Genomic DNA, 26,884 nt, shown 5'->3' with positions numbered 1-26,884 from the left:
GATATCCCCCTCCCGGGTCTCAGCACAGAGATATCCCCCCCTCCCGGGTCTCAGCACAGAGATATCCCCCCCTCCCGGGTCTCAGCACAGAGATATCCCCCCCTCCCGGGTCTCAGCACAGAGATATCCCCCCCTCCCGGGTCTCAGCACACAGAGATATCCCCCCCTCCCGGGTCTCAGCACACAGAGATATCCCCCCCCTCCCGGGTCTCAGCACAAAGATATCCCCCCCTCCCGGGTCTCAGCACAGAGATATCCCCCCCTCCCGGGTCTCACACAGAGATATCCCCCCCTCCCGGGTCTCAGCACACAGAGATATCCCACCCTCCCGAGTCTCAGCACACAGAGATATCCCACCCTCCCGAGTCTCAGCACATAGAGATATCCCCCCCTCCCGAGTCTCAGCACACAGAGATATCCCCCCCTCCCGGGTCTCAGCACACAGAGATATCCCCCCCTCCCGGGTCTCAGCACACAGAGATATCCCACCCTCCCGAGTCTCAGCACACAGAGATATCCCACCCTCCCGAGTCTCAGCACACAGAGATATCCCCCCCTCCCGGGTCTCAGCACACAGAGATATCCCCCCCTCCCGGGTCTCAGCACAGAGATATCCCCCCCTCCCGGGTCTCAGCACAGAGATATCCCCCTCTCCCGGGTCTCAGCACACAGAGATATCCCCCCCCCTCCCAGGTCTCCAGGCTTACACACTGACTTTAATACAGGATTTAATAATACTTCTAGGTGTCGGATTTGGGAAATGAAGGCGTCGGTCGCCGAAGGCCCCGCCCGAGGTGACCGAGGTATTCATGAAAACGGCTCGCCGAAGCGAAGCCGATGAATCGCCGCGAGTATGTTTGCGAGGCGCCATTCTGAATGCGAGGCCATCGATCCGGCGCCCGATGACGCCATCTCCAGCGCAGACTCGCGTCCTGCACTTTCAAAGCGAAAAAGACACACGCCCCGGAGAGGGGAGACGCGGGGATCACGCGGGAGTCGTTCAAAGAGGTTTAACCCTTCAGTCACAGGAGAAGCCAGCAACGCTCTGTTTAACCGTTTCATGGCTCCAGACAGCAAAAGAATGAAGTGTTTGTTTGTTATAAAATACTGCTCCCCCTACCCAGGAGTATACATAGCAGAGGCGGTAACAAAATACAGGTGTGCACAGTGTAACCAGCGTGTCCTACAGGTAACAGACAGCAAGACTTCGCAGAACGAAAATATGGCAGCAAGTCTTAGATAAAAAAATAAATGAGTGTGTGTGTATATATGTATGTAAACTTGCTTTGCTAGTCCCATGCTGCGTTTAAAAGCTGTGTGAACGGCAATACATCAGCTTAAATGGGCTCCATGTAAATGGATATTCCAGGCTAAAGGTGACACATTGTGTGCTCATTTACATGTAATTTCCCAGAATCCCTTGCTGCAGTGGGAGCACTGTATGCGAGGTGATAATGGTTGATAGGCAGGGTTACAGATCTGTCTAAGACATGTGAATGTGCTCACAAGTGAGATATATATATATATATGCTAAAGCAAATGTATGAATGTTTAAGTGCTCAGACAAACTATTCTAGATATTTGTCTTTAAAGTGCTCACTAAATATGAAATAAAGTCAATAAAAAAATGTTTAAAAAAAAAAGTGACCAGATGTGATAGCATCAGCTCTAGAAAGAACACATCGTTGAACTCCCACCCCCCCCCCCCCCCTGGTTTCTGGATGTGATGTCAGAGAACGTCCTGGTGACATCATTTGTTCTAGAACACTTTCCAAGCTCAGGCGGAAAGGTTTTCTTTCTGGATAGGAGGTCGTGGAACACAACACGACCGCATCGTCTCCAGAAACTCCACAGCCTGAACGCCGAGTGTGCGCTCCCTTTTCTGGAGTGGACCTGATGCAGACTCCGGTACTAGAACAAACCCATCCGGAACCGTGGCCGCCCATTTCATTTCTGGAGTTGACGTCTCGAGACAGGTCGTGCGACGACTTCAGCTCCAGAACACGTCAAGTGTGCAAATACGTATCGTCAAGCGCTCAACAAAGTCGTAAATGCGAGGCCCAAGAATAACAGCGGACACCTTATAACGTAGGTTACCACTGAAGTCCGATGTTCTACATAGGTGAGAGAGTTTGACAGGACCTCAGGAGGAGACACCAGCTTGTCGTTTCAGAAATACGACCAGCGTTATTCCCAAAGTCTCCCCGGGGCTCTCCTCGCCCGGGAGCGCGGGGCTGGCGGAGGGTCCCTGTGTAAACGGCGACGCTGCTCCGCGTCTCAGTTGTCCTCATCGTCGCTGATGAGATCGCGCCGCTCCAGGTTGGTTTCGCGCTCCCGGATAAAGTCTTCGCGGATGGCCTCCAGCTCGGACAGCTCCAGCCGGACCTTCTCCAGGTGGTACGTCCGGCGGTTGCGGATCTGACGCAGGGGGAAAGGATTCATGTCCACAAAGGCGATGTTGATGAGTTTCCTGAGACAGGGGAGAAGATACTTTTTAGGTTAACCCCTTTTCTGCCAGAGGGGCGAGCAACGCTTTGCAAAGACATTCTACCAGGGAATATAGATACAGGTATGTATATTTATACACACGCGCACACATCGTGCGCCATACAGGAGGGTGGGGGGTCGGGGGGGGGGACGGGCAGTGTATCTAGCGCACTTTGTTTGTTCGGTTTGCGGGCGGTCTTCGGGGGTATTTATTACACCTCGGTCACCTGCATCTTTTGTCTTGAAAAAACGCTTGTGTAGAAGGTGAAACGCTGATGAAATAAATCACTATTTTGCATTTTTTTTCAAGTCCTGTGATATATATCGCCACACACACATTATATATACATATTAATACACACATATTATAAATACATATTAATACACACACTAAACTCCGCTGTAAAATATTAAACCCAAGCTACTATCTCCTTTGGACACTAAAATTAGATGGTAAGCTCTGTGGGGCAGATACAACATGCTATATACCCTGCATCTGTTCTATACAAGAAAAAGAAATATAAATATATATAAAATTCAATATGGTCATTAAATACATAATTTAATGACATGTAATTAAAATCCTAAACTTAAAAAACAGAATAAGCCTGCCCCGTGGTGCACAGGAAAGGGTTAACATAAGGAAGTGCTCTCCCGGCCCCGTCTCTTCCTGCCCCGTGGTGCACAGGAAAGGGTTAACATAAGGAAGTGCTCTCCCGGCCCCGTCTCTTCCTGCCCCGTGGTGCACAGGAAAGGGTTAACATAAGGAAGTGCTCTCCCGGGCCCCGCCCCTTCCTGCTGAGGCTGCATTGTGTTCTGTGACCGTGTCAGAGATGCCCTGTGCTGTGTGACCTCAATACAATAACAGTGTGTGTCACTGCCACTGATACACCCCCCCGTGTGTGTGTGTCACTGCCACTGATACACCCCCCCGTGTGTGTGTGTCACTGCCACTGATACACCCCCCCGTGTGTGTCACTGCCACTGATACACCCCCCCGTGTGTGTGTCACTGCCACTGATACACCCCCCCGTGTGTGTGTGTCACTGCCACTGATACACCCCCCCGTGTGTGTCACTGCCACTGATACACCCCCCCGTGTGTGTGTCACTGCCACTGATACACCCCCCCCGTGTGTGTGTGTCACTGCCACTGATACACCCCCCGTGTGTGTGTCACTGCCACTGATACACCCCCCGTGTGTGTCACTGCCACTGATACACCCCCCCGTGTGTGTGTGTGTCACTGCCACTGATACACCCCCCCCCCCCCCCCTGTGTGTGTGTGTCACTGCCACTGATACACCCCCCCCGTGTGTGTCACTGCCACTGATACACCCCCCCGTGTGTGAGTCACTGTCACTGATACACCCCCGTGTGTGTGTCACTGCCACTGATACACCCCTGTGTGTGTCACTGCCACGGATAACAACCCCCCAGTGTGTGTGTCACTGCCATGGATACCCCCCTGTGTGCGATCCAGCTAAAGACAGTCAGGGGGGGGCAAAGTGACCTAATGACAGGGACGTGTTTAATGGGTTAAAGGGTCAGTCCCACGTAGGGGCAAAGTGTCCTAATGACAGGGACGTGTTTAATGGGTTAAAGGGTCAGTCCCACGTAGGGGCAAAGTGACCTAATGACAGGGACGTGTTTAATGGGTTAAAGGGTCAGTCCCACGTAGGGGCAAAGTGACCTAATGACAGGGACGTGTTTAATGGGTTAAAGGGACAGTCCCACGTAGGGACAAAGTGACCTAATGACAGGGACGTGTTTAATGGGTTAAAGGGACAGTCCCACGTAGGGGCAAAGTGACCTAATGACAGGGACGTGTTTAATGGGTTAAAGGGTCAGTCCCACGTAGTCCTATTACTTTTCCTCTCTCTGGCCGCAGACGGATTAACCCTTTGATGCCGGTCTCTAGCACGGGACTCACCTGGCATCGAGGATGGTACGGGTGAAGTATCGCAAGTACTTATATATGGACATCGAGTCTTGCAGCTTCAATATCTCCTCCTCTTTGTATTTAAATAATCCCAGAGCAAAGCGGAAAATCACCTAAAATGTAAAAGGTTTGGAGAAAAAACAGTTACAACCAAAATATCCTATTTTAAGTCTTTATTTTTTAAATAAAACATTAGTGTTTGTTCTTTTTTCTGAAAGCAGATTGAAGTTTTAAGCATTAATAAAAAGAAGAACAGGAAGTCCCGGTGCTGTCACTGTGATTCCACTATTGGTACAGGAATTTCCAGGTGTGACAGTCAGAAAGATACGATGTCACTGACCCAGCAGCAGAGATACCTCTAACACTGGGGACACGTCGCTGATAAAGAAACTCCCTCTGACATGGGAACTTTATATTAATATCCCCGTCTATTCAACACCCGTCCTGCTGTCACCGGCAGAGCCAGGAATGTCCTCACAGGAGGTGACAGCCGGACAGCAGAGAGACGCAGGACACAGAACATGGCGGCACACACAGAGGGACCCGCGACGCCCATCACAGGAGGTGACAGCCGGACAGCAGAGAGACGCAGGACACTGAACATGGCGGCACACAGAAACCTGCGACGTCCATCACAGGAGGTGACAGCCGGACAGCAGAGACACAGGACACAGAACATGGCGGCACACACAGGGACCCGCGTCATCCATCACAGGAGGTGACAGCCGGACAGCAGAGAGACGCGGGGCAATGAACATGGTGGCACACACAGGGACCCGCGTCATCCATCACAGGAGGTGACCGCCGGACAGCAGAGACACGCAGGACACAGAACATGGCGGCACACAGAGGGACCTGTGACGTCCATCACAGGAGGTGACCGCCGGACAGCAGAGAGACGCAGGACACATCACTGATAAAACGTACTCTATATACTCCAAGACTCGCCCCATCACTCTCCAACCTGTTGCATGTCCAAGACATATAGCCCTGTGTACACTGCCCGTACTATATACAAGAACATGTGCCATGTTACTACCCGTTCTATTGTTAAAAAAAGGAGCGCTGTATGGGATAAACGGCCGTAGTGGTGACCTTGAGACGACCTAAACCAGAGAGACTTGGGACCCTCGCATATTAGCGGGCGCCATTTAAGGCTATGAGACGGCCCCCCAAATCTGAGAGCATTGGCAGTGTCTCCTTTATCGTAACGTGTAGGGGAGTGGGAAGCGCACGCTTAACACCAGGATGGGGGCGAGAGATTCACCTTGGAGCCCTCGTACAGGAAGGAGTCCCAGATCCTGAAGAAGACGTCGCTGACCACACTGTCGACAAACACCACCAGGAACCAGTTGAACGTGATGAGCGTGTAGTCCACCTTGTACTGGTCAAAGTGAGCGCTGAGACGAGGCAGCTTCTCGCACATGAGGTCTTTGAAGACACGCTGATCCACCTGCCAACGAGAGACGGTGGTCATAGGAGCTTCATACCCATCTATACGTACACAGACATCCACGTGTATATTACTAGCTGAACGTACCCGGGCGTTACTCGGACAGTCAAAGAAACCCCCCCCCAAAATACTGAGATTTCTAAGTGGATCACTTCATTGCCTCCGAGGTCTTAAAGTGTTCGATCGAGAGCCTCTAAAGACAGGGGTGGCCAACTCCAGTCCTCAAGGGCCATCAGCTGGCCAGGTTTTAAGGATAGCCCTGCTTCAGCACAGGGGGCACAATCAGTGGCTCAGTCTTCGACTGCACCACCTGTGCTGAAGCAGGGATATCCCCAAGACCTGACCAGTTGGTGGCCCTTGAGGACTGGAGTTGGCCGCCGCGGGTCTAACGCTGCGAGTGTGTGCGGGACGTTGCACTCTCGTCCCTGATCTCGCGCGCGGCGGGAGGAACTGGGGCTGCTCCTGTATCTTTGCTAATGTTGCACATTGGATTATCAGAGACCCAGATTAAGCGGCAGCCTGAGGAAGGAGGGATGTGATCAGGTGTTCTGTGGTACCCGAGACAAAAACCTGCTCCTTGATCTCAGGAACCATCATGTTACATGTGATTACGAGATCTGAAGAGGCGTCCAAATGCAGCGAACAGACCCACAACTTTCCAAAATATATAGTAACGTATACCATTTCCAAAATATATAGTAACGTATACCATTTATAGTAACGTATACCATTTATAGTAACGTATACCATTTATAGTAACGTATACCATTTCCAAAATATATAGTAACGTATACCCAGAAGGGGGGGGGGCGCGTGCCAGGGCTCCACGGGGGGCGCAGCATTGCGTTCCCCTCTCTGCAGGGAAAGGGTTTTATACGTCCTTTGTCCCTCGATAGAAAAGTGACAGATCGGCGTTACCTGGGACCCGAGCAGCGTCTTGGTGTAATAATCCCGCGGCATAAACACCTCCACGATAGTGACCAGGCACCAGAAGGAATCTTCCTGATCCAGGTACAGAAGGGCAATCGCCGCCAGCCTGGAACAGACCAACACAAACTCATTCATGTATGTCCTACACACACACACACACACACACACACACACACACACACACACACACACGATTCATGTATGTCCTACACACACACACACACACACGATTCATGTATGTGCGAGTCCTACACACACACACACACACACACACTTTGTTTTTAATTCATGTGTTACACACACACACCATTCATGTGTGCGAGTCCTACACAAGCACGTGTGTGCGCGCTCACACACACACACACACACACACATTCTTGTGTGCTAGTCACACACAGCCCCATTCATGTGTGCGAGTCCCACACACGCGGCATTCATGGGCACAAGTCCTACACTAAGATGCACACACAAATGTGCGAGTCTCTGAAACACACACAAACTTGAGCAGGTACACTGCAGTGGAAGACACTACAGAACGACTCTCCCCGCACCGGTTCAGCCCCTGGCAGTATCCGATGTCCGGGTTCCTCCAGGAATAAGCCAGCAGGACATTGCGCAGCTTCTGGATGCCCTCGGAGGTGGGCGACGCGTAGTGCTTGTTATTGGGCAGCGTCCTCATGAGGTCCAGCTCGATCTGCTTGGACGCTGGGTTCTGCTTCTCCAGCGCGTTCTGCAGCAGGCTCTGGAAGTAGCCGGGCGCCGCTCCGTCCTTCAGCTTCCGGATGTGCAGGCTGACGAAACACTTCCACATTCTCGAACGGTGCTCGTGGGGGATCCCGTTCCGCGCCAGGTTCTTGAGCTCCGGGGAACACACCATCTCGCGGTTCACCGTGGTGGCAAAGTAGTTTTCCCACTTCACCACGGTGGAGATCTCCTGGTTCTCCGTCAGGGACAAAGTCTTCAGGTCGAGGGCCCTCACCTTCGCCACCAGCATCTCCTCCTCGTCGTCTTCGGGGAGGATCTGGAAGCCATAGATGTCGTATTCACTGCAGGAGAGGAGGGGGAATTTGGAAGTTAAGTAAATGCACAGCAAGGTATAGTGATGCCAAGTATCCCTGCTCACCTCTATGTTTGGACATCAAAGGGACACCAGAAATTAACCTTTTCGTCTGTCAGAGCGCACGCGAGATGATGATTAGAGCGAGTGAGAGGACGAGAGCGAGTGAGAGGACGAGAGCGAGTGAGAGGACGAGAGCGAGTGAGAGGACGAGAGCGAGTGAGAGGACGAGAGCGAGTGAGAGGACGAGAGCGAGTGAGAGGACGAGAGCGAGTGAGAGGACGAGACCAAAGTGACCTAATGACAGTGACGTGTTTAATGGGTTAAAGGGTCAGTCCCACATAGGGGCAAAGTGGATGAAAGTCCCTCTGAAATACACTGCTGCATGGGGATTAAACAACATGGCGGACAGAAACCGATGAAGCTTCCATTCCAGTCCAATGTCACAGCTCTCACTGCTCTGGGAGGAGGAGCCAGTACATAGCATGGGTGAGACGCAGGGGATTCTGGGAGAGTAAATGGCAGCTACCGGGTCTCCCTGATTCAGTGACCGATCCTTCCGTCTACAGCCGGTTAGAAGTCGGGGGATTTGGAGATGTTTAAGGAATACATTTTGGGTGGTACTGGTAAATAGAGAGAGAGAGATAGAGATACACACACAAGGTCATTGGGTCACTTTGCTCCTGCATGGGACTGACCCTTTAACTCATTAAACACGTCACAGTCATTGGGTCTCGTTTCTCCGACATGGGATAGACCCTTTAAACATGGCTGCCAGAGTGTCCCCTTACCTGACCGGGTGTGGTCTGATGAAGGCGAATTCTGGATGCTCAGCACTATCTACTTTTAGAGCATCTTCTAACAACCGAGTCACAACCTCCCTGGCGGGCCCCGGACCATCGGAACACACGGGAGTCTTCATCTCCTGAAGAAGGACCAGGTACTTACTCTCGATCTGACACAGCTTGGCCTCAAGGTTCAAATACTGAGGATGGAAGGGGAGCAGGAAACAACATGTCTTCAGTTAGTCTATAACCAAGGGGGGCCAACACCAGTCCTCAGGGGCCACCAACAGGCCAGGTATTAGGGATATCCTTAAAACCCGACTTGATGGTGGCCCTTGAGGACTGGAGTTGGCCGCCCTTTGGTCTATACATCCCAAGAAAATCAGCCACTACCCCTATAATGTACTAACTAACGCTCTCAAACGCCGCTTCCCCCATTGGATGACAACAATAAAGTAACTGTACACACAGAAATGTAGAATGTGACGGCAGATAATAACACGCGTCCCACCCTGTGTCTGCCCATTCTCCTGTAAAACCTCAGACCTATATGACCTTTGGCTCTTTCGTACTCAGCCGGATGTCTTATCCCAAGCATGTTTGAATCCCCTATCACCTCAGCTTGGAGGCTCTACCACGGATCCACCACCCGTTCCGTGAAGACCATCCAGCGTCACAGAATGTCTTCTTCTGGCACTTCTCCCCCTCTCCGAATTTCCTCCTGAACTTTTTATTGTTTTTTATACACCCTTTATGTATTTCCGTTCTCACCTTGGCCTCCACTTCCCGCTCGCGCCCCTCTGCGTTTCTCCGCAAGGCGGAAAGTTCCAGAATCTCCTTGTTAAGAAACTTGTTCTGCGCTTTGTAACCTTGAAGGCTGTCCTGTGGGGGAAGAGAGACCCATCGGATTTGTACACGCGATCAAAGTGGGATGTTTGCTGGCTGCCTTCCGCCTGAGATACTTGAATATTCATAGCCATGAGGTTATACACAGGATGGTGGCGGGAGTGGGATTATTTTCCAAGATCAGCAATGAACAAACACAAAAAAAATATATCCGATTGTAACATTTGGATTATTATGGGGGTGGAGAAAACTGTACAAAAATAAACAATTATTCCTCTGGAGGCAATAATAAAATGGAGTTACCTAAAGAATATACAGCAAAAAGTCAATGAGTTCATGTGAAAGCGATATTGGCCAAATTGTATTTATTGGCTGTGAGGTCCCAGTCTCTGTAAACAATGGTATTGTTCTGAGTTTATCTCGCTCCTCCTCGCATGTCCTGAACATCTTATGCCCAAGACAAGCCATTTACTTTGCACATTTACTACAATATTAACACTGTTGCCGGGTTTTCAAGGGCATTTTGTTCTCGTTCGGTTCAGACCGCCTCACTCGTTACACGTTCAGAACGATGGGAGTTTCCAATTCCACCCAGTCTGCTCAAATTTGTTATAAACGCTCAACTTACATGTATGCAGCTACTTCTGTTTATCTGCACACAGAGATTTGCCAAATGGTAGGTGTAGGATTCTGCACCAGAAGTAGGAAACCGATTCTTACAAAAGACACAGCCGTGAATCACAAAAACCTTGAAACTAATGACAGGCACGTGTTTAATGGGTTAAAGGGTCAGTCCCATGTGGGAGCAAAGTGACCTGACAGGGATGTGTTTAATGGGTTAAAGGGTCAGTCCCACGTAGGGGCAAAGTGACCTAATGACAGGGACATGTTTAATGGGTTAAAGGGTCAGTCCCACGTAGGGGCAAAGTTACCTAATGACAGGGACGTGTTTAATGGGTTAAAGGGTCAGTCTCACGTATGGGCAAAGTGACCTAATGACAGGGACGTGTTTAATGGGTTAAAGGGTCAGTCCCACGTGGGAGCAAAGTGACCTAATGACAGGGACGTGTTTAATGGGTTAAAGGGTCAGTCCCACGTTGGGGCAAAGTGACCTAATGACAGGGACGTGGTTAATGGGTTAAAGGGACAGTCCCACGTAGGGGCAAAGTGACCTAATGACAGGGACGTGTTTAATGGGTTAAAGGGTCAGTCCCACGTAGGGGCAAAGTGACCTAATGACAGGGACATGTTTAATGGGTTAAAGGGTCAGTCCCACGTAGGGGCAAAGTGACCTAATGACAGGGACATGTTTAATGGGTTAAAGGGTCAGTCCCACGTAGGGGCAAAGTGACCTAATGACAGGGACGTGTTTAATGGGTTAAAGGGTCAGTCCCATGTAGGAGCAAAGTGACCTAATGACAGGGACGTGTTTAATGGATTAAAGGGTCAGTCCCACGTAGGGGCAAAGTGACCTAATGACAGGGACGTGTTTAATGGGTTAAAGGGTCAGTCCCACGTAGGGGCAAAGTGACCTAATGACAGGGACGTGTTTAATGGGTTAAAGGGTCAGTCCCACGTAGGGGCAAAGTTACCTAATGACAGGGACGTGTTTAATGGGTTAAAGGGTCAGTCTCACGTAGGAGCAAAGTGACCTAATGACAGGGACGTGTTTAATGGGTTAAAGGGTCAGTCCCACGTGGGAGCAAAGTGACCTAATGACAGGGACGTGTTTAATGGGTTAAAGGGTCAGTCCCACGCAGGAGCAAAGTGACCTAATGACAGGGACGTGTTTAATGGGTTAAACAGTCAGTCTCACGTAGGAGCAAAGTGACCTAATGACAGGGATGTGTTTAATGGGTTAAAGGGTCAGTCCCACGTAGGGGCAAAGTGACCTAATGACAGGGACGTGTTTAATGGGTTAAACAGTCAGTCCCACGTAGGGGCAAAGTGACCTAATGACAGGGACATGTTTAATGGGTTAAAGGGTCAGTCCCACGTGGGAGCAAAGTGACTAATGACAGGGACGTGTTTAATGGGTTAAAGGGTCAGTCCCACGTGGGAGCAAAGTGACCTAATGACAGGGACGTGTTTAATGGGTTAAAGGGTCAGTCCCACGTAGGGGCAAAGTTACCTAATGACAGGGACGTGTTTAATGGGTTAAACAGTCAGTCTCACGTAGGAGCAAAGTGACCTAATGACAGGGACGTGTTTAATAGGTTAAAGGGTCAGTCTCACGTAGGGGCAAAGTGACCTAATGACAGGGACGTGTTTAATGGGTTAAAGGGACAGTCCCACGTAGGGGCAAAGTTACCTAATGACAGGGACGTGTTTAATGGGTTAAAGGGTCAGGCCCACGTAGGGGCAAAGTGACCTAATGACAGGGACATGTTTAATGGGTTAAAGGGTCAGTCCCACGTAGGGACAAAGTGACCTAATGACAGGGACGTGTTTAATGGGTTAAAGGGTCAGTCTCACGTAGGATCAAAGTGACCTAATGATAGGGATGTGTTTAATGGGTTAAAGGGTCAGTCCCACGTAGGAGCAAAGTGACCTAATGACAGGGACGTGTTTAATGGGTTAAAGGGTCAGTCTCACGTAGGAGCAAAATGTCCTAATGACAGAGACGTGTTTAATAGGTTAAAGGGTCAGTCTCACGTAGGAGCAAAGTGACCTAATGACAGGGACGTGTTTAATGGGTTAAAGGGTCAGTCCCACGTAGGAGCAAAGTGACCTAATGACAGGGACGTGTTTAATGGGTTAAAGGGTCAGTCTCACGTAGGAGCAAAGTGACCTAATGACAGGGACGTGTTTAATAGGTTAAAGGGTCAGTCTCACATAGGAGCAAAGTGACCTAATGACAGGGACGTGTTTAATAGGTTACATTTTTAGTCCTGGACGTGCCCCTTTATTTTGGAGCTCAGCATTAATCCCCTATCAGATATCTGGGTGTAATGAGGTCACTGCTGGAGGGGAATTCAGAGACACACAGTACGTGTGGCTTATTGTTGGCTGGGTACAGTGTGTATCCGGCGTCTCTTCCTGCTCACTTCCCCAGCACTGACCCTGCCAGTAACCGCTGCTCTGGCAATCAGGCTGCACCGCCACAAGGTCAAGCAGGTCAAACATCGGACACCGTCATTCTGTTACATGGCACGTCTCGCTCAGGTCACAAATTATATACACGTGTGAGTATATAGGGGGTGTGTGTGAGTAAATAGGGGGTGTGTGTGAGTGTCTATACACACACACACACACACACACACACACACACACACACACACACACATATATAGGCCATACGATACCGGTTGCAACACGACATGAAGGGACAGCACGCAGGTAAGTAAATCATAAATTGTCTAGATTTGATAGAAGACACAAAAACCGACGTTTCGGTCCCCCACTGGGACCTTTCTCAAGGGAGACCGAAACGTCGTTTTTTGTGTCTTCCCTGAAGAAGTAGTTTATTCTACGAAACATGTTGGATGATTTTTATCTAGTGTCTTAATATTGCCATTGCCTCCATTGGCTTCACCCTGCTAGTATCACTCCCGGTGGTAATTTTGGGCATATGAGAGACTTTGAGAGACTTTGACTGCCTCCCTGCCGGTTCCCTCGCTGCTGCAGAGACTGTGACGTCATCACGCAGTATCCCGTGACGGAGCGACAACGTGGCACGCTGAGTGTACCCTTGCAGAGCTGAGGTCTCACCCCCGTACAGTGGATCTGCTCGCTGAGCCACACGAGCTGCACCAGACGGCTTGGAAGCGCGAGCGGTCCCACCAAGCACCAATACCTGCAACGGAGCCTGGTTGCTGTAAAGGGAAATCCCCTTGGGAGCAATGTACTGCTGGATGAGGGGTTTTGGACATTAATCCTGCTCCTGAACCAACGTCGCGCCCCCGCTGAGAGAAGCAAGCTGCAGACTCTTCTGACAACAGTTGCCGAGTGGTAACTTGTGTGAAACACACTAAATGCACCTATTCCACTGTTTTGATGTACGCAGATTTATTACCCTGTAATAACTAATATATAGCATTACTTGCTTCACCATTTGGCGTTGTGCGCCATTATGTAGAGAGAGAGTGTGTGTATGTAGAGAGAATGAGAGTGTGTGTGTAGAGAGAGAGAGAGTGTGTGTAGAGAGTGAGTGTGTGTAGAGAGTGAGTGTGTGTAGAGAGTGAGTGTGTGTAGAGAGTGAGTGTGTGTAGAGAGTGAGTGTGTGTAGAGAGTGAGTGTGTGTAGAGAGTGAGTGTGTGTAGAGAGTGAGTGTGTGTAGAGAGTGAGTGTGTGTAGAGAGTGAGTGTGTGTGTGCGCATGTAGAGTGTGTGTGTGTATGTGTGTGTAGAGTGTGTGTGTGTGGAGTGTGAGTGCGGGGGGAGTGTGTGAGTGCGCGGGGGGAGTGTGTGTGTGTGTTTGTGTGTCCGGGTGGAGTGTGTGTGTGTGTGTGTCCGGGTGGAGTGTGTGTGTGTGTGTGTCCGGGTGGAGTGTGTGTGTGTGTGTGTCCGGGTGGAGTGTGTGTGTGTTTGTGTGTCCGGGTGGAGTGTGTGTGTGTGTGTGTGTCCGGGTGGAGTGTGTGTGTGTCCGGGTGGAGTGTGTGTGTCCGGGTGGAGTGTGTGTGTGTGTGTGTGTGTGTGTCCGGGTGGAGTGTGTGTGTGTGTGTGTGTCCGGGTGGAGTGTGTGTGTGTGTGTGTGTGTCCGGGTGGAGTGTGTGTGTGTGTCCGGGTGGAGTGTGTGTGTGTGTGTCCGGGTGGAGTGTGTGTGTGTGTGTCCGGGTGGAGTGTGTGTGTGTGTGTCCGGGTGGAGTGTGTGTGTGTGTGTGTGTGTCCGGGTGGAGTGTGTGTGTGTGTCCGGGTGGAGTGTGTGTGTGTGTGTCCGGGTGGAGTGTGTGTGTGTGTGTCCGGGTGGAGTGTGTGTGTGTGTCCGGGTGGAGTGTGTGTGTCCGTGTCCGGGTGGAGTGTGTGTGTCCGTGTCCGGGTGGAGTGTGTGTGTCCGTGTCCGGGTGGAGTGTGTGTGTCCGTGTCCGGGTGGAGTGTGTGTGTCCGTGTCCGGGTGGAGTGTGTGTGTCCGTGTCCGGGTGGAGTGTGTGTGTCCGTGTCCGGGTGGAGTGTGTGTGTCCGTGTCCGGGTGGAGTGTGTGTGTCCGTGTCCGGGTGGAGTGTGTGTGTCCGTGTCCGGGTGGAGTGTGTGTGTCCGTGTCGAGTGTGTGTGTGTGTGTCCGGGTGGAGTGTGTGTGTGTGTGTCCGGGTGGAGTGTGTGTCCGGGTGGAGTGTGTGTGCGGGTGGAGTGTGTACATGTGGAGTGTGTGCGTGTGGAGTGTGTGCGTGTGGAGTGTGTGCGTGTGGAGTGTGTGCGTGTGGAGTGTGTGCGTGTGGAGTGTGTGCGTGTGGAGTGTGTGCGTGTGGAGTGTGTGCGTGTGGAGTGTGTGCGTGTGGAGTGTGTGCGTGCGGGTGGAGTGAGTGTGTGCGCGCGTGCGGAGTGCGCACGTGTGGAGTGTGTGCGCGCGGGTGGAGTGTGTGCGCGCGGGTGGAGTGTGTGCGCGCGGGTGGAGTGTGTGCGCGCGGGTGGAGTGTGTGCGCGCGGGTGGAGTGTGTGCGTGCGGGTGGAGTGCGTGTGGGTGGAGTGCGTGCGTGTTTGTGTGTCCGGGTGGAGTGTGTGTGTGTGTGTGTCCGGGTGGAGTGTGTGTGTGTGTCCGGGTGGAGTGTGTGTGTGTGTGTGTGTGTGTGTGTGTGTCCGGGTGGAGTGTGTGTGTCCGGGTGGAGTGTGTGTGTGTGTGTGTGTGTGTGTGTCCGGGTGGAGTGTGTGTGTGTGTGTGTCCGGGTGGAGTGTGTGTGTGTCCGGGTGGAGTGTGTGTGTGTGTGTCCGGGTGGAGTGTGTGTGTGTGTGTCCGGGTGGAGTGTGTGTGTGTGTCCGGGTGGAGTGTGTGTGTGTTTGTGTGTCCGGGTGGAGTGTGTGTGTGTTTGTGTGTCCGGGTGGAGTGTGTGTGTGTGTGTGTGTGTCCGGGTGGAGTGTGTGTGTGTGTCCGGGTGGAGTGTGTGTGTGTGTGTGTCCGGGTGGAGTGTGTGTGTCCGGGTGGAGTGTGTGTGTGTGTGTGTCCGGGTGGAGTGTGTGTGTGTGTGTGTGTGTGTCCGGGTGGAGTGTGTGTGTGTGTGTGTCCGGGTGGAGTGTGTGTGTGTGTGTCCGGGTGGAGTGTGTGTGTGTCCGGGTGGAGTGTGTGTGTGTGTGTGTCCGGGTGGAGTGTGTGTGTGTCCGTGTCCGGGTGGAGTGTGTGTGTCCGTGTCCGGGTGGAGTGTGTGTGTCCGTGTCCGGGTGGAGTGTGTGTGTCCGTGTCCGGGTGGAGTGTGTGTGTCCGGGTGGAGTGTGTGTGTGTGTGTGTGTGTGTGTCCGGGTGGAGTGTGTGTGTGTGTGTGTCCGGGTGGAGTGTGTGTGTGTCCGGGTGGAGTGTGTGTGTGTGTGTCCGGGTGGAGTGTGTGTGTGTGTGTCCGGGTGGAGTGTGTGTGTGTGTGTCCGGGTGGAGTGTGTGTGTGTTTGTGTGTCCGGGTGGAGTGTGTGTGTGTTTGTGTGTCCGGGTGGAGTGTGTGTGTGTGTGTGTGTGTCCGGGTGGAGTGTGTGTGTGTGTCCGGGTGGAGTGTGTGTGTGTGTGTGTCCGGGTGGAGTGTGTGTGTCCGGGTGGAGTGTGTGTGTGTGTGTGTCCGGGTGGAGTGTGTGTGTGTGTGTGTGTGTGTCCGGGTGGAGTGTGTGTGTGTTTGTGTGTCCGGGTGGAGTGTGTGTGTGTGTGTGTGTGTCCGGGTGGAGTGTGTGTGTGTCCGGGTGGAGTGTGTGTGTGTGTGTGTCCGGGTGGAGTGTGTGTGTGTCCGTGTCCGGGTGGAGTGTGTGTGTGTGTGTCCGGGTGGAGTGTGTGTCCGGGTGGAGTGTGTGTGCGGGTGGAGTGTGTACGTGTGGAGTGTGTGCGTGTGGAGTGTGTGCGTGTGGAGTGTGTGCGTGTGGAGTGTGTGCGTGCGGGTGGAGTGAGTGTGTGCGCGCGTGCGGAGTGCGCGCGTGTGGAGTGTGTGCGCGCGTGTGGAGTGTGTGCGTGTGGAGTGTGTGCGCGCGTGTGGAGTGTGTGCGCGCGGGTGGAGTGTGTGCGCGCGGGTGGAGTGTGTGCGTGCGGGTGGAGTGCGTGTGGGTGGAGTGCGTGCGTGTTTGTGTGTCCGGGTGGAGTGTGTGTGTGTGTGTGTCCGGGTGGAGTGTGTGTGTGTGTCTGGGTGGAGTGTGTGTGTGTGTGTGTGTCCGGGTGGAGTGTGTGTGTCCGGGTGGAGTGTGTGTGTGTGTGTGTGTGTCCGGGTGGAGTGTGTGTGTGTGTGTGTGTCCGGGTGGAGTGTGTGTGTGTCCGGGTGGAGTGTGTGTGTGTGTCCGGGTGGAGTGTGTGTGTGTGTGTGTCCGGGTGGAGTGTGTGTGTGTTTGTGTGTCCGGGTGGAGTGTGTGTGTGTGTGTGTCCGGGTGGAGTGTGTGTGTGTCCGGGTGGAGTGTGTGTGTGTGTGTGTGTGTGTCCGGGTGGAGTGTGTGTGTGTGTGTGTGTCCGGGTGGAGTGTGTGTGTGTGTGTGTCCGGGTGGAGTGTGTGTGTGTGTGTGTCCGGGTGGAGTGTGTGTGTGTGTGTCCGGGTGGAGTGTGTGTGTGTGTGTCCGGGTGGAGTGTGTGTGTGTGTGTCCGGGTGGAGTGTGTGTGTGTGTGTCCGGGTGGAGTGTGTGTGTGTGTGTCCGGGTGGAGTGTGTGTGTCCGTGTCCGGGTGGAGTGTGTGTGTCCGTGTCCGGGTGGAGTGTGTGTGTGTCCGGGTGGAGTGTGTGTGTGTGTGTCCGGGTGGAGTGTGTGTCCGGGTGGAGTGTGTGTGCGGGTGGAGTGTGTGCGTGTGGAGTGTGTGCGTGTGGAGTGTGTGCGTGTGTGTGGAGTGTGTGTGTGGAGTGTGTGTGCGTGTGCGTGTGGAGTGTGTGTGCATGTGCGGGTGGAGTGTGTGTGCGTGTGTGTGCGTGTTCGTGTGGAGTGTGTGTGCGTGTGGAGTGTGTGCGTGCGGGTGGAGTGCGTGTGGGTGGAGTGCGTGTGTGTGTGCGGGTGGAGTGCGTGTGTGTGTGCGGGTGGAGTGTGTGTGTGTGTGCGGGTGGAGTGAGTGTGCGTGTGTGCGGGTGGAGTGAGTGTGCGGGTGGAGTGAGTGTGCGGGTGGAGTGCGTGTGTGTGCGGGTGGAGTGAGTGCGTGTGTGTGCGGGTGGAGTGAGTGCGTGTGTGTGCGGGTGGAGTGAGTGTGTGTGTGCGGGTGGAGTGCGTGCGGAGTGCGTGCGTGTGCGGGTGGAGTGCGTGCGGGTGGAGTGCGTGCGTGTGCGGGTGGAGTGTGTGCGTGTGGAGTGCGTGCGTGTGCGGGTGGAGTGCGTGCGTGTGCGGGTGGAGTGCGGGTGGAGTGCGTGCGGGTGCGGAGTGTGTGCGTGCGGAGTGTGTGCGTGCGGAGTGTGTGTGTGTCTGGGTGGAGTGTGTTTGTGTGTCCGGGTGGAGTTTGTGTGTGCGCGGAGTGTATGTGTGTGTGAAGGTGGAGTGTATGTGTGTGTGAAGGTGGAGTGTATGTGTGTGTGAAGGTGGAGTGTGTGTGTGTGTGTGTGTGTGTGTGTGAAGGTGGAGTGTATGTGTGTGTGAAGGTGGAGTGTGTGTGTGTGCAGATGGAGTGTGTGTGTGTGTGTGTGTGTGCGGGTGGAGTGTGTGTGTGCGGGTGGAGTGTGTGTGTGCGGGTGGAGTGTGTGTGTGCGGGTGGAGTGTGTGTGTGCGGGTGGAGTGTGTGTGCGGGTGGAGTGTGTGTGTGCGGGTGGAGTGTGTGTGTGCGGGTGGAGTGTGTGTGCGCGGGTGGAGTGTGTGTGCGCGGGTGGAGTGTGTGCATGTGGAGTGTGTGCGTGTGGGTGGAGTGTGTGTGTGTGCGTGGAGTGTGTGTGTGGGTGGAGTGCGTGTGCGGGTGGAGTGTGTGTGCGTGTGCGGGTGGAGTGTGTGTGCGTGTGCGGGTGGAGTGTGTGTGTGCGTGCGGGTGGAGTGTGTGTGTGTGCGGGTGGAGTGTGTGTGTGTGCGGGTGGAGTGTGTGCATGTGGAGTGTGTGCGTGTGTGTGGAGTGTGTGTGTGGAGTGTGTGTGGAGTGTGTGTGCGTGTGCATGTGCGGGTGGAGTGTGTGTGCGTGTGGAGTGTGTGTGCGTGTGGAGTGTGCGTGTGCGGGTGGAGTGTGTGTGCGTGTGCGTGCGTGTGCGGGTGGAGTGTGTGCGTGTGCGTGTGCGTGTGGAGTGTGTGTGTGTGGGTATGGAGTGTGCATGTGGAGTGTGCGTGTGGAGTGTGCGCGCGCGGGTGGAGTGTGCGCGCGCGGGTGGAGTGTGCGCGCGCGGGTGGAGTGTGCGCGCGCGGGTGGAGTGTGCGCGCGCGGGTGGAGAGTGCGCGTGCGGGTGGAGTGTGCGCGTGCGGGTGGAGTGTGCGCGCGCGGGTGGAGTGTGCGTGCGCGGGTGGAGTGTGCGTGGGTGGAGTGTGCGCGCGCGGGTGGAGTGTGCGTCCGGGTGGAGTGTGCGTCCGGGTGGAGTGTGCGTCCGGGTGGAGTGTGTGCGTGTGTCCGGGTGGAGTGTGTGCGTGTGTCCGGGTGGAGTGTGTGCGTGTGTCCGGGTGGAGTGTGTGCGTGTGGAGTGTGTGCGTGTGTCCGGGTGGAGTGTGTGCGTGTGTCCGGGTGGAGTGTGTGTGTGTGTGTGTAGAGAGTGTGTGTGTGTGTGAGGGGTATGTGTGCGCGCTTGCGGGTGGGGTGTGTGCGCGCGCGTGTGTGGAGTGTATGTGTGTGTGCGTGCGGGTGGAGTGTCTGCGGGTGGTGTGTGCGCGCGGGTGGAGTGTGTGTGTGCGCGCGTTTGTGTGTGCTGGTGGAGTGTGCGTGCGGGTGGAGTGCGTGGAGTGTGTGCGTGTGGACTGTGTGCGTGGAGTGTGTGCGTGTGGACTGTGTGCGGGTGGAGTGCGTGTGTGTGCGGAGTGCGTGTGCGTGGAGTGTGTGCGTGTGGAGTGTGCGCGTGTGGAGTGTGCGCGGGTGGAGTGTGCGCGGGTGGAGTGTGCGCGGGTGGAGTGTGCGCGGGTGGAGTGTGTGCGGGTGTGTGCGGGGGGTGTGTGTGCGGGGGGGGTGTGTGCGTGTGTGTGCGGGTGGAGAGTGTGCGTGTGTGCACGGGTGGAGTGTGCGCGCGGGTGGAGTGTGGGTATGGAGTGTGTGCGCGGGTGGAGTCTGTGCGCGCGGGTCGTGTGTGTGTGCCCGCGGGTGGTGTGCGCGCGTAAGGGTGGAGTGTGTGTGCGCGTAAGGGTGGAGTGTGTGTGTGGAGTGTGTGCGTGTGGAGTGGGCGGAGTGTGTGTGTGGAGTGTGTGCGTGTGGATTGGGCGGAGGTTGTGCGCGGGCGGAGTGTGTGCGCGGGCGGAGTGTGTGCGCGGGGGGGTTGAGTGTGCGCGTTGAATCTGTGTTGTGTGCACGTTGTGTGCGTTGAATGTGTGCGCGTTGTGTGTGTTGAATGTGTGCGCGCGTTGAATCTGTGTTGTATGCACGTTGTGTGCACGTGGTGTGCGTTGAATGTGCGCGCGTTGTGTGCGTTGAATGTGCGCGCTTTGTGTGCGTTGAATGTGCGCGCATTGTATGTGTGCACGTGGTGTGAGTTGAATGTGTGCGTTAAAAGTGTGCACGTGGTGTGCGTTGAATGTGTGCGCGTTGTGTGCGTTGAATGTGTGCGCATTGTGTGCGTTGAATGTGTGCGCGTTGTGTGTGTTGAATGTGTGCGCGCGTTGAATCTGTGTTGTATGCACGTTGTGTGCACGTGGTGTGCGTTGAATGTGCGCGCGTTGTGTGCGTTGAATGTGCGCGCGTTGTGTGCGTTGAATGTGCGCGCATTGTATGTGTGCACGTGGTGTGCGTTGAATGTGTGCGTTGAATGTGTGCGTTGAATGTGTGCACGTGGTGTGCGTTGAATGTGTGCACGTTGAATGTGTGCGCGTTGTGTGCGTTGAATGTGTGCGCGTTGTGTGTGTTGAATGTGTGCGCGCGTTGAATCTGTGTTGTATGCACGTTGTGTGCACGTGGTGTGCGTTGAATGTGCGCGCGTTGTGTGCGTTGAATGTGCGCGCGTTGTGTGCGTTGAATGTGCGCGCATTGTATGTGTGCACGTGGTGTGCGTTGAATGTGCGCGCATTGTATGTGTGCACGTGGTGTGCGTTGAATGTGTGCGTTGAATGTGTGCGCGTTGTGTGCGTTGAATGTGTGCGCGTTGTGTGCGTTGAATGTGTGCGTTGAATGTGTGCGCGTTGTGTGCGTTGAATGTGTGCGCGTTGAATGTGTGCGCGCTGAATGTGTGCACGCGGTTTGCGTTGAATGTGCGCGCGTTGAATGTGTGCGCTGAATGTGTGCGCGTTGAGTGCGCTGAATGTGTGCGCGTTGAATGTGTGCGTGTTGTGTGCGTTGAATGTGTGCGCGTTGTGTGCGTTGAATGTGTGCGCGTTGTGTGCGTTGAATGTGTGCGCGTTGTGTGCGTTGAATGTGTGCGCGTTGAATGCGTGCGCGCCAGATCTCTGCCCATGTATATACCCCATTCTCCATTTCTTTTTCATTTCACTTTCAATAAATGTTCATATAAAGCAGAATTTCTCCAAAGCAGCTTGAATAGCACTAAAAGGAAAGACACACACACGGCTATTTACCAAAGTCTGAAAATCTACAGTAAAACCAGCACCGGATTTATGAGAAAAATCCCATGAGAAGCAGAGAGGGATTTCCTGGTGCGATGAATCCTGTGCTGTTCTCCGCACTTTATCCCAGCGCTGAAGCCGGGAGACCAGGTGAGGAAATCAGACATGTCCCTCACACTCCCTGTGAGTCTCTGATCTGGAGTCAGTCTCACTCCGTCACTTTAGTGGAATCTCGCAGGCTTAAATTAACACTTTCATCAAAACCCTTATTTTTGGGTGGTCAACATCCCAAAATCTCACTGGTTTAGGTTCCTAGAGGTAAACATGAATAAAATGTAACCTTTCTTTCTTGGGATAACTGGGCAACATTTACCATTCCAGATGGAACTGAACTCACTTACTTTGAGCCTGTCCAGTTCTTCTAGGTCCTTTTGATAAGATATCGGACAGTCCGGTCCCTCGCTAGGAGACGGGGATGGGGATTGCTGCTCATATTCGCTCAGCTGCCTGGATATCCTTATGATGACCTCGTCTTTGGCTTGGATGGTCTCCATGGTCATACTCAGCTGGTCCTTCAGCTCCCGGGCGCTACTCTCGAGGTCCCTGGCCTCCTGGTGCAGAAGGTCCTTCTCCAAGGTCAACTTCTCCAGCAGGACGTTCAGTTCAAGGACCTGCATGTCCTTCTGCTTCAGTAACTGCAGCTGGTCCTTGGAGAAGCCGTCACCGAAGGGGGCGGCAAAATATTTATCGTACTGGGATGACCTCAAGGATTGTTGTAAAAGCCTCACGAGCTCCTGGGGGGGAACAAAAGATGGTTATCAGATAACCACTGAAGAGCCAGAGGGATTGCTTTGGTTCAACAAAGAGCCAGTCCATCTAAACTCAGCCAATTTACGAGTATCACCCAAAATGTATTCCTTAAACATCTCCAAATTCCCCGACTTCTGTAGACTGTAGACGTAAGGATCGGTCACTGAATCAGGGAGACCCGGTAGCTGCCATTTACTCTACCAGAATCCCCTGCGTCTCACCCATGCTATGTACTGGCTTCGCCCCCAAGAGCAGTGACATTGGACTGGAATGGGAACTTCATTGGTTTCTGTCCGCCATGTTGTTTATTCCCCAGGCAGCAGTGTTTTTCAGAGGGATTGCTTCCCACTTGGGTCCCACTTTGCCACTACGTGGGACTGACCCTTTAACCCATTAAACATGTCCCTGTCATTAGGTCACTTTGCCCCTACGTGGGATTGACCCTTTAACCCATTAAACACGTCCCTGTCTTTAGGTCACTTTGCCCCTACGTGGGACTGACCCTTTAACCCATTAAACATGTCCCTGTCTTTAGGTCACTTTGCCCCAACGCGGGACTGACCCTTTAACCCATTAAACATGTCCCTGTCATTAGGTCACTTTGCCCCTACGTGGGACTGACCCTTTAACCCATTAAACACGTCCCTGTCATTAGGTCACTCTGTAGCAAGCAGGAATTCTAGGACTAAACATCTATAAGGAAGGGTTTTTACCCAGCGTCACATGATTTGGGAACTATTTATAGCTCTCACAGGGAAACCCTTGATTATTTCCAGCTGTGGGGTGGGGGACGGGACCACTGGATTCAGCGGCCGCTTGGCTGACAAATCCGAGGAAACCTGTGATGAACAGTCAGATATTTCCATTGGGTTTCAGCCAACATCACGAGGTCTCCAGAACAGCCGCCAGATATCGGCTCGCCAAAAACAGGCGCATTTCCAACAACATTTTCCCGTGTCGGCTTCCTGCGTAATAAACTAACGGCTCCTTGTAATTCTTACCTTCTCTCGTAATTATCGGTCTTCCCCTTTAGCTGTTTATCAAGAAACTTTCAAAGAAATGTTTTTTTTTTTTTAAATATTAGTGTTACCCGTGTGATTTCTTTAAAGCACCGACTTGATAATGTACTATTTTTTTTTTTTTTTTTTTAAATCGGACGCTTCATGCCGGAGATCAAAGCGTATTAATGATTAAGCGCCCAGGGGTTTAAAATGGAGCTCTCCCCAGAGTCCCGTGCAGTCTGTTATGCGCAGGAGCAATATACCAACATTAAAGGGGTGGGAGGGGGGAGTTGCTTAAAGCACCAATCCCCTACATCTAACCTATTAAACACGTCACTGTGGTTCTGGGAGGAACCGACTCTCTAAACGGTGCAATTGTCCATGTATATTTTTGACCGCGATTCTCTTCAGCGCATTAAAAAGGAGCAATCCAAGCACCGTTATAACTTAACATGTATTTTTTTAAATCCAGGATTGGAGCAGGGGGTCTCCGGAACTGAACCTTGTTAATTTTAGCCCCAGGGAGCCCCTACTTTCTAGAGATACTTGCCTCTGTGGGGGGTGCCATTAGCCGCTCCAGTTGAGCTTTCAAGTTTAAAGCTCCCGCGTCACATGGGCCAATAGGAAGCCACATCTGATGACATCACGGCTTCCTATTGGTTGGCAGGGTGTGAGAGCTTTAAAAAGCGGCCATTACATGATTCTTGGTGGCCGAGCGGAGCAGCTACCGGCGCCCCCTACGGCGGTCTGTATCCCCGGAAGCAGGGGGTCCTCAGAGCTGAAATTAATGGGGTCCGGAGACCCCCTGCTTCAATCCTGGGTATGAAAAAAAAAGAGAGAGCGGGAATTGCCACTTTAACCGGTTTTCCTGTCTTTTTTTAATATATATTTTTTAAATAGGCCCAAAAGCCTGCAGTAGACTGTCCCCATGGCAACCTCAATCACTCCACTTCCTCCGGGCTCTCGGGGTTAGAAACACATGGTAAACATCCAACCACCTTTTGGCTGTTCAGATCTTTCTTCAGCTTCTCCAATTCCTCCTCCTGGCCTCGAACCTTGACGTGGCTGTCACATTCAGCCTTGGCGTCCCCCCCGGAGACCGCCTCCACCGCGTTGCACTCGCTGCTGTTGCGGTTCTTGTTCGATCCCATGATCTCTCTTAACGGGCGCCGGGCTTTGTGAGAGGGGCGGCCGAAGTCGAACGGGAATCCCGCGCCCGCTAATGGCCAAAACACAGAGAGAGAAACGGATCAACCCAGAGAGAAGTGTGTGTGTGTGTGTGTGTGTGTCTCTAGACTAGGAGTGGTCAACTCCAGTCCTCAAGGCCCAGCAAGGAGTCAGGTTTTCAGGATATCCCTGCTTCCGCACAGGTGGCTCAATCAGTGGCTCAGTCGAAGACTGAGCCACTGATTGAGCCACCTGTGCGGAAGCAGGGATATCTTGAAACCCTGAGCTGCTGGTGGCCATTGAGGACTGGAGTTGGCCACTCCTACTCTAGGCCACCTGATAGCCAAGGCTCCGTGGGCTGGTTTATAGAAGCGGAGACCCCACGAAGGACAGTGCTGGGGCTTCCACTTGGGAAACCCACATGGCTGCCAAGTCGCGCAGGGTCTGTGGGCCAATAAGAAGTAGCCACGCCATTGGTCGATGCCGTCAGCCATGTTGGATTCTCCATTGGAACTACAGAAAAGGGGAATTTATGGGGAACTCGGAGTTGGGGGGGTGGGGTGAGATCTTTATAGAAAGGAAAGTTATACAGAGGTATGTGGGGTAAGGTAAACACAGGGCGAAAGCTGACAAATAATTACTTGAAATAACTGGAAAATATTTAACTTGGGTTTTGTTTTGTTTGATTAATATAACTAAACAAAGAGGACGAGAATGTCACCCAGTTACAATTTAACGAAGGGTGACCTACGTGGGCAGGCCTTTTTGTTTATACCTAACTAGCTGATCTACCCGGCGAGACGAGAGGATAGGAAGAGGCGAACGGGGGCGGGGAAGAGAGGCAAACGGGGGCGGGGAAGAGAGGCGAACGGGGGCGGGAAGAGAGGCGAACGGGGGCGGGGAAGAGAGGCGAACGGGGGCGGGGAAGAGAGGCGAACTGGGGCGGGGAAGAGAGGCGAACGGGGGCGGGGAAGAGAGGCGAACGGGGGCGGGGAAGAGAGGCGAACGGGGCGGGGAAGAGAGGAGAACGGGGGCGGGGAAGAGAGGAGAACAGGGGCGGGGAAGAGAGGAGAACGGGGGCGGGGAAGAGAGGAGAACGGGGCATAAGATAGGAGAACGGGGGTGGGGGGTGGGGGCAGGAGAGGAGAACGGGGGGGGCCGGAGAGGAGAACGGGGGGGCCGAGAGGAGAACGGGGGGGCCGGAGAGGAGACGGGGGGGCCGGAGAGGAGAACGGGGGTGGGGCAGGAGAGGAGAACAGGGGGGGGGGGCAGGAGAGGAGAACAGGGGGGGGGGCAGGAGAAGAGAACGGGGGCGGGGCAGGAGAGGAGAACGGGGGCGGGACAGGAGAGGAGAACGGGGGGGACAGGAGAGAACGGGGGGGACGGGCAGGAGAGGAGAACGGGGGGCAGGAGAGGAGAACGGGGGGCAGGAGAGGAGAACGGGGGGCAGGAGAGGAGAACGGGGGGGGCAGGAGAGAAGAACGGGGGGGGGGGGCAGGAGAGAAGAACGGGGGGGGCAGGAGAGAAGAACGGGGGGGCAGGAGAGAAGAACGGGGGGGGCAGGAGAGAAGAACGGGGGGGCAGGAGAGAAGAACGGGGGGGCAGGAGAAGAACGGGGGGGGGGGCAGGAGAGAAGAACGGGGGGGGGGGCAGGAGAGAAGAACGGGGGGGGGGGGGCAGGAGAGAAGAACGGGGGGGGGGCAGGAGAGAAGAACGGGGGGGGGGCAGGAGAGAAGAACGGGGGGGGGGCAGGAGAGAAGAACGGGGGGGGGCAGGAGAGAAGAACGGGGGGGGCAGGAGAGAAGAACGGGGGGGGGGGGCAGGAGAGAAGAACGGGGGGGGGGCAGGAGAGAAGAACGGGGGGGCAGGAGAGAAGAACGGGGGGGGCAGGAGAGAAGAACGGGGGGGCAGGAGAGAAGAACGGGGGGGGGCAGGAGAGAAGAACGGGGGGGGGCAGGAGAGAAGAACGGGGGGGGGCAGGAGGGAAGAACGGGGGGGGGCGGGCAGAGAGAAGAACGGGGGGGGGCAGGAGAGAAGAACGGGGGGGGGCAGGAGAGAAGAACGGGGGGGGGGCAGGAGAGAAGAACGGGGAGGGCAGGAGAGAAGAACGGGGGGGGCAGGAGAGGAGAACAGGGGGGTAGAAGAGAGGAGAACGGGGGGTAGAAGAGAGGAGGAGAGGGGGGAAAAGAGAGGAGAGGGTGGGAAAAGAGAGGAGAGGGTGGGAAAAGAGAGGAGAGGGTGGGAAAAGAGAGGAGAGGGTGGGAAAAGAGAGGAGAGGGTGGGAAAAGAGAGGAGAGGGTGGGAAAAGAGAGGAGAGGCTGGGAAAAGAGAGGAGAGGCTGGGAAAAGAAAGGAGAGGCTGGGAAAAGAAAGGAGAGGCTGGGAAAAGAGAGGAGAGGCTGGGAAAAGAGAGGAGAGGCTGGGAAAAGAGAGGAGAGGCTGGGAAAAGAGAGGAGAGGCTGGGAAAAGAGAGGAGAGGCTGGAAAAGAGAGGAGAGGGTGGGAAAAGAGAGGAGAGGGTGGGAAAAGAGAGGAGAGGGTGGGAAAAGAGAGGAGGGTGGGTGTGGGGAAAGAGTACCTGCGCTCGCTTTGGCTCCTTCCACGGGAGGCTTCCTCCGTTCCTCGTGTAGCAAGGACTCCTCCAGCTCCCTGGGAGTTGGGTCTAGAAGTTCCCATTCTTCGCTAGTGTAGAATACGCTCTTCCTGTTCTCTCTCCCCTCCCCC

At 54.0% G+C, this 26,884-nt stretch overlaps 1 protein-coding gene across 1 annotated transcript in view; it reads right to left on the bottom strand.

The window, feature by feature from the left end:
- Positions 1–661: 661 nt before the first annotated feature.
- The window catches only part of TBC1D2B (TBC1 domain family member 2B), a 31,948-nt gene continuing 5,725 nt past the window's right edge, over positions 662–26,884 (bottom strand). Inside the window, exons 3-12 of the mRNA XM_075576166.1 lie at positions 26,739–26,872; positions 23,994–24,214; positions 21,586–21,978; positions 9,425–9,535; positions 8,660–8,853; positions 7,363–7,857; positions 6,800–6,917; positions 5,696–5,881; positions 4,420–4,541; positions 662–2,470 (exon numbers count right to left, since the gene is read on the bottom strand). Of these exons, the coding sequence (XP_075432281.1) occupies positions 2,278–2,470; positions 4,420–4,541; positions 5,696–5,881; positions 6,800–6,917; positions 7,363–7,857; positions 8,660–8,853; positions 9,425–9,535; positions 21,586–21,978; positions 23,994–24,214; positions 26,739–26,872 (2,167 nt within the window). The 3' untranslated portion in view covers positions 662–2,277. The remainder of the gene's footprint in view (positions 2,471–4,419; positions 4,542–5,695; positions 5,882–6,799; positions 6,918–7,362; positions 7,858–8,659; positions 8,854–9,424; positions 9,536–21,585; positions 21,979–23,993; positions 24,215–26,738; positions 26,873–26,884) is intronic.

Source organism: Ascaphus truei, chromosome 18 (genome assembly GCF_040206685.1).
Source record: "Ascaphus truei isolate aAscTru1 chromosome 18, aAscTru1.hap1, whole genome shotgun sequence".
In the NCBI taxonomy this organism is placed as follows: domain Eukaryota; kingdom Metazoa; phylum Chordata; class Amphibia; order Anura; family Ascaphidae; genus Ascaphus; species Ascaphus truei.
This window is presented reverse-complemented; position numbering and strand designations above follow the sequence as displayed.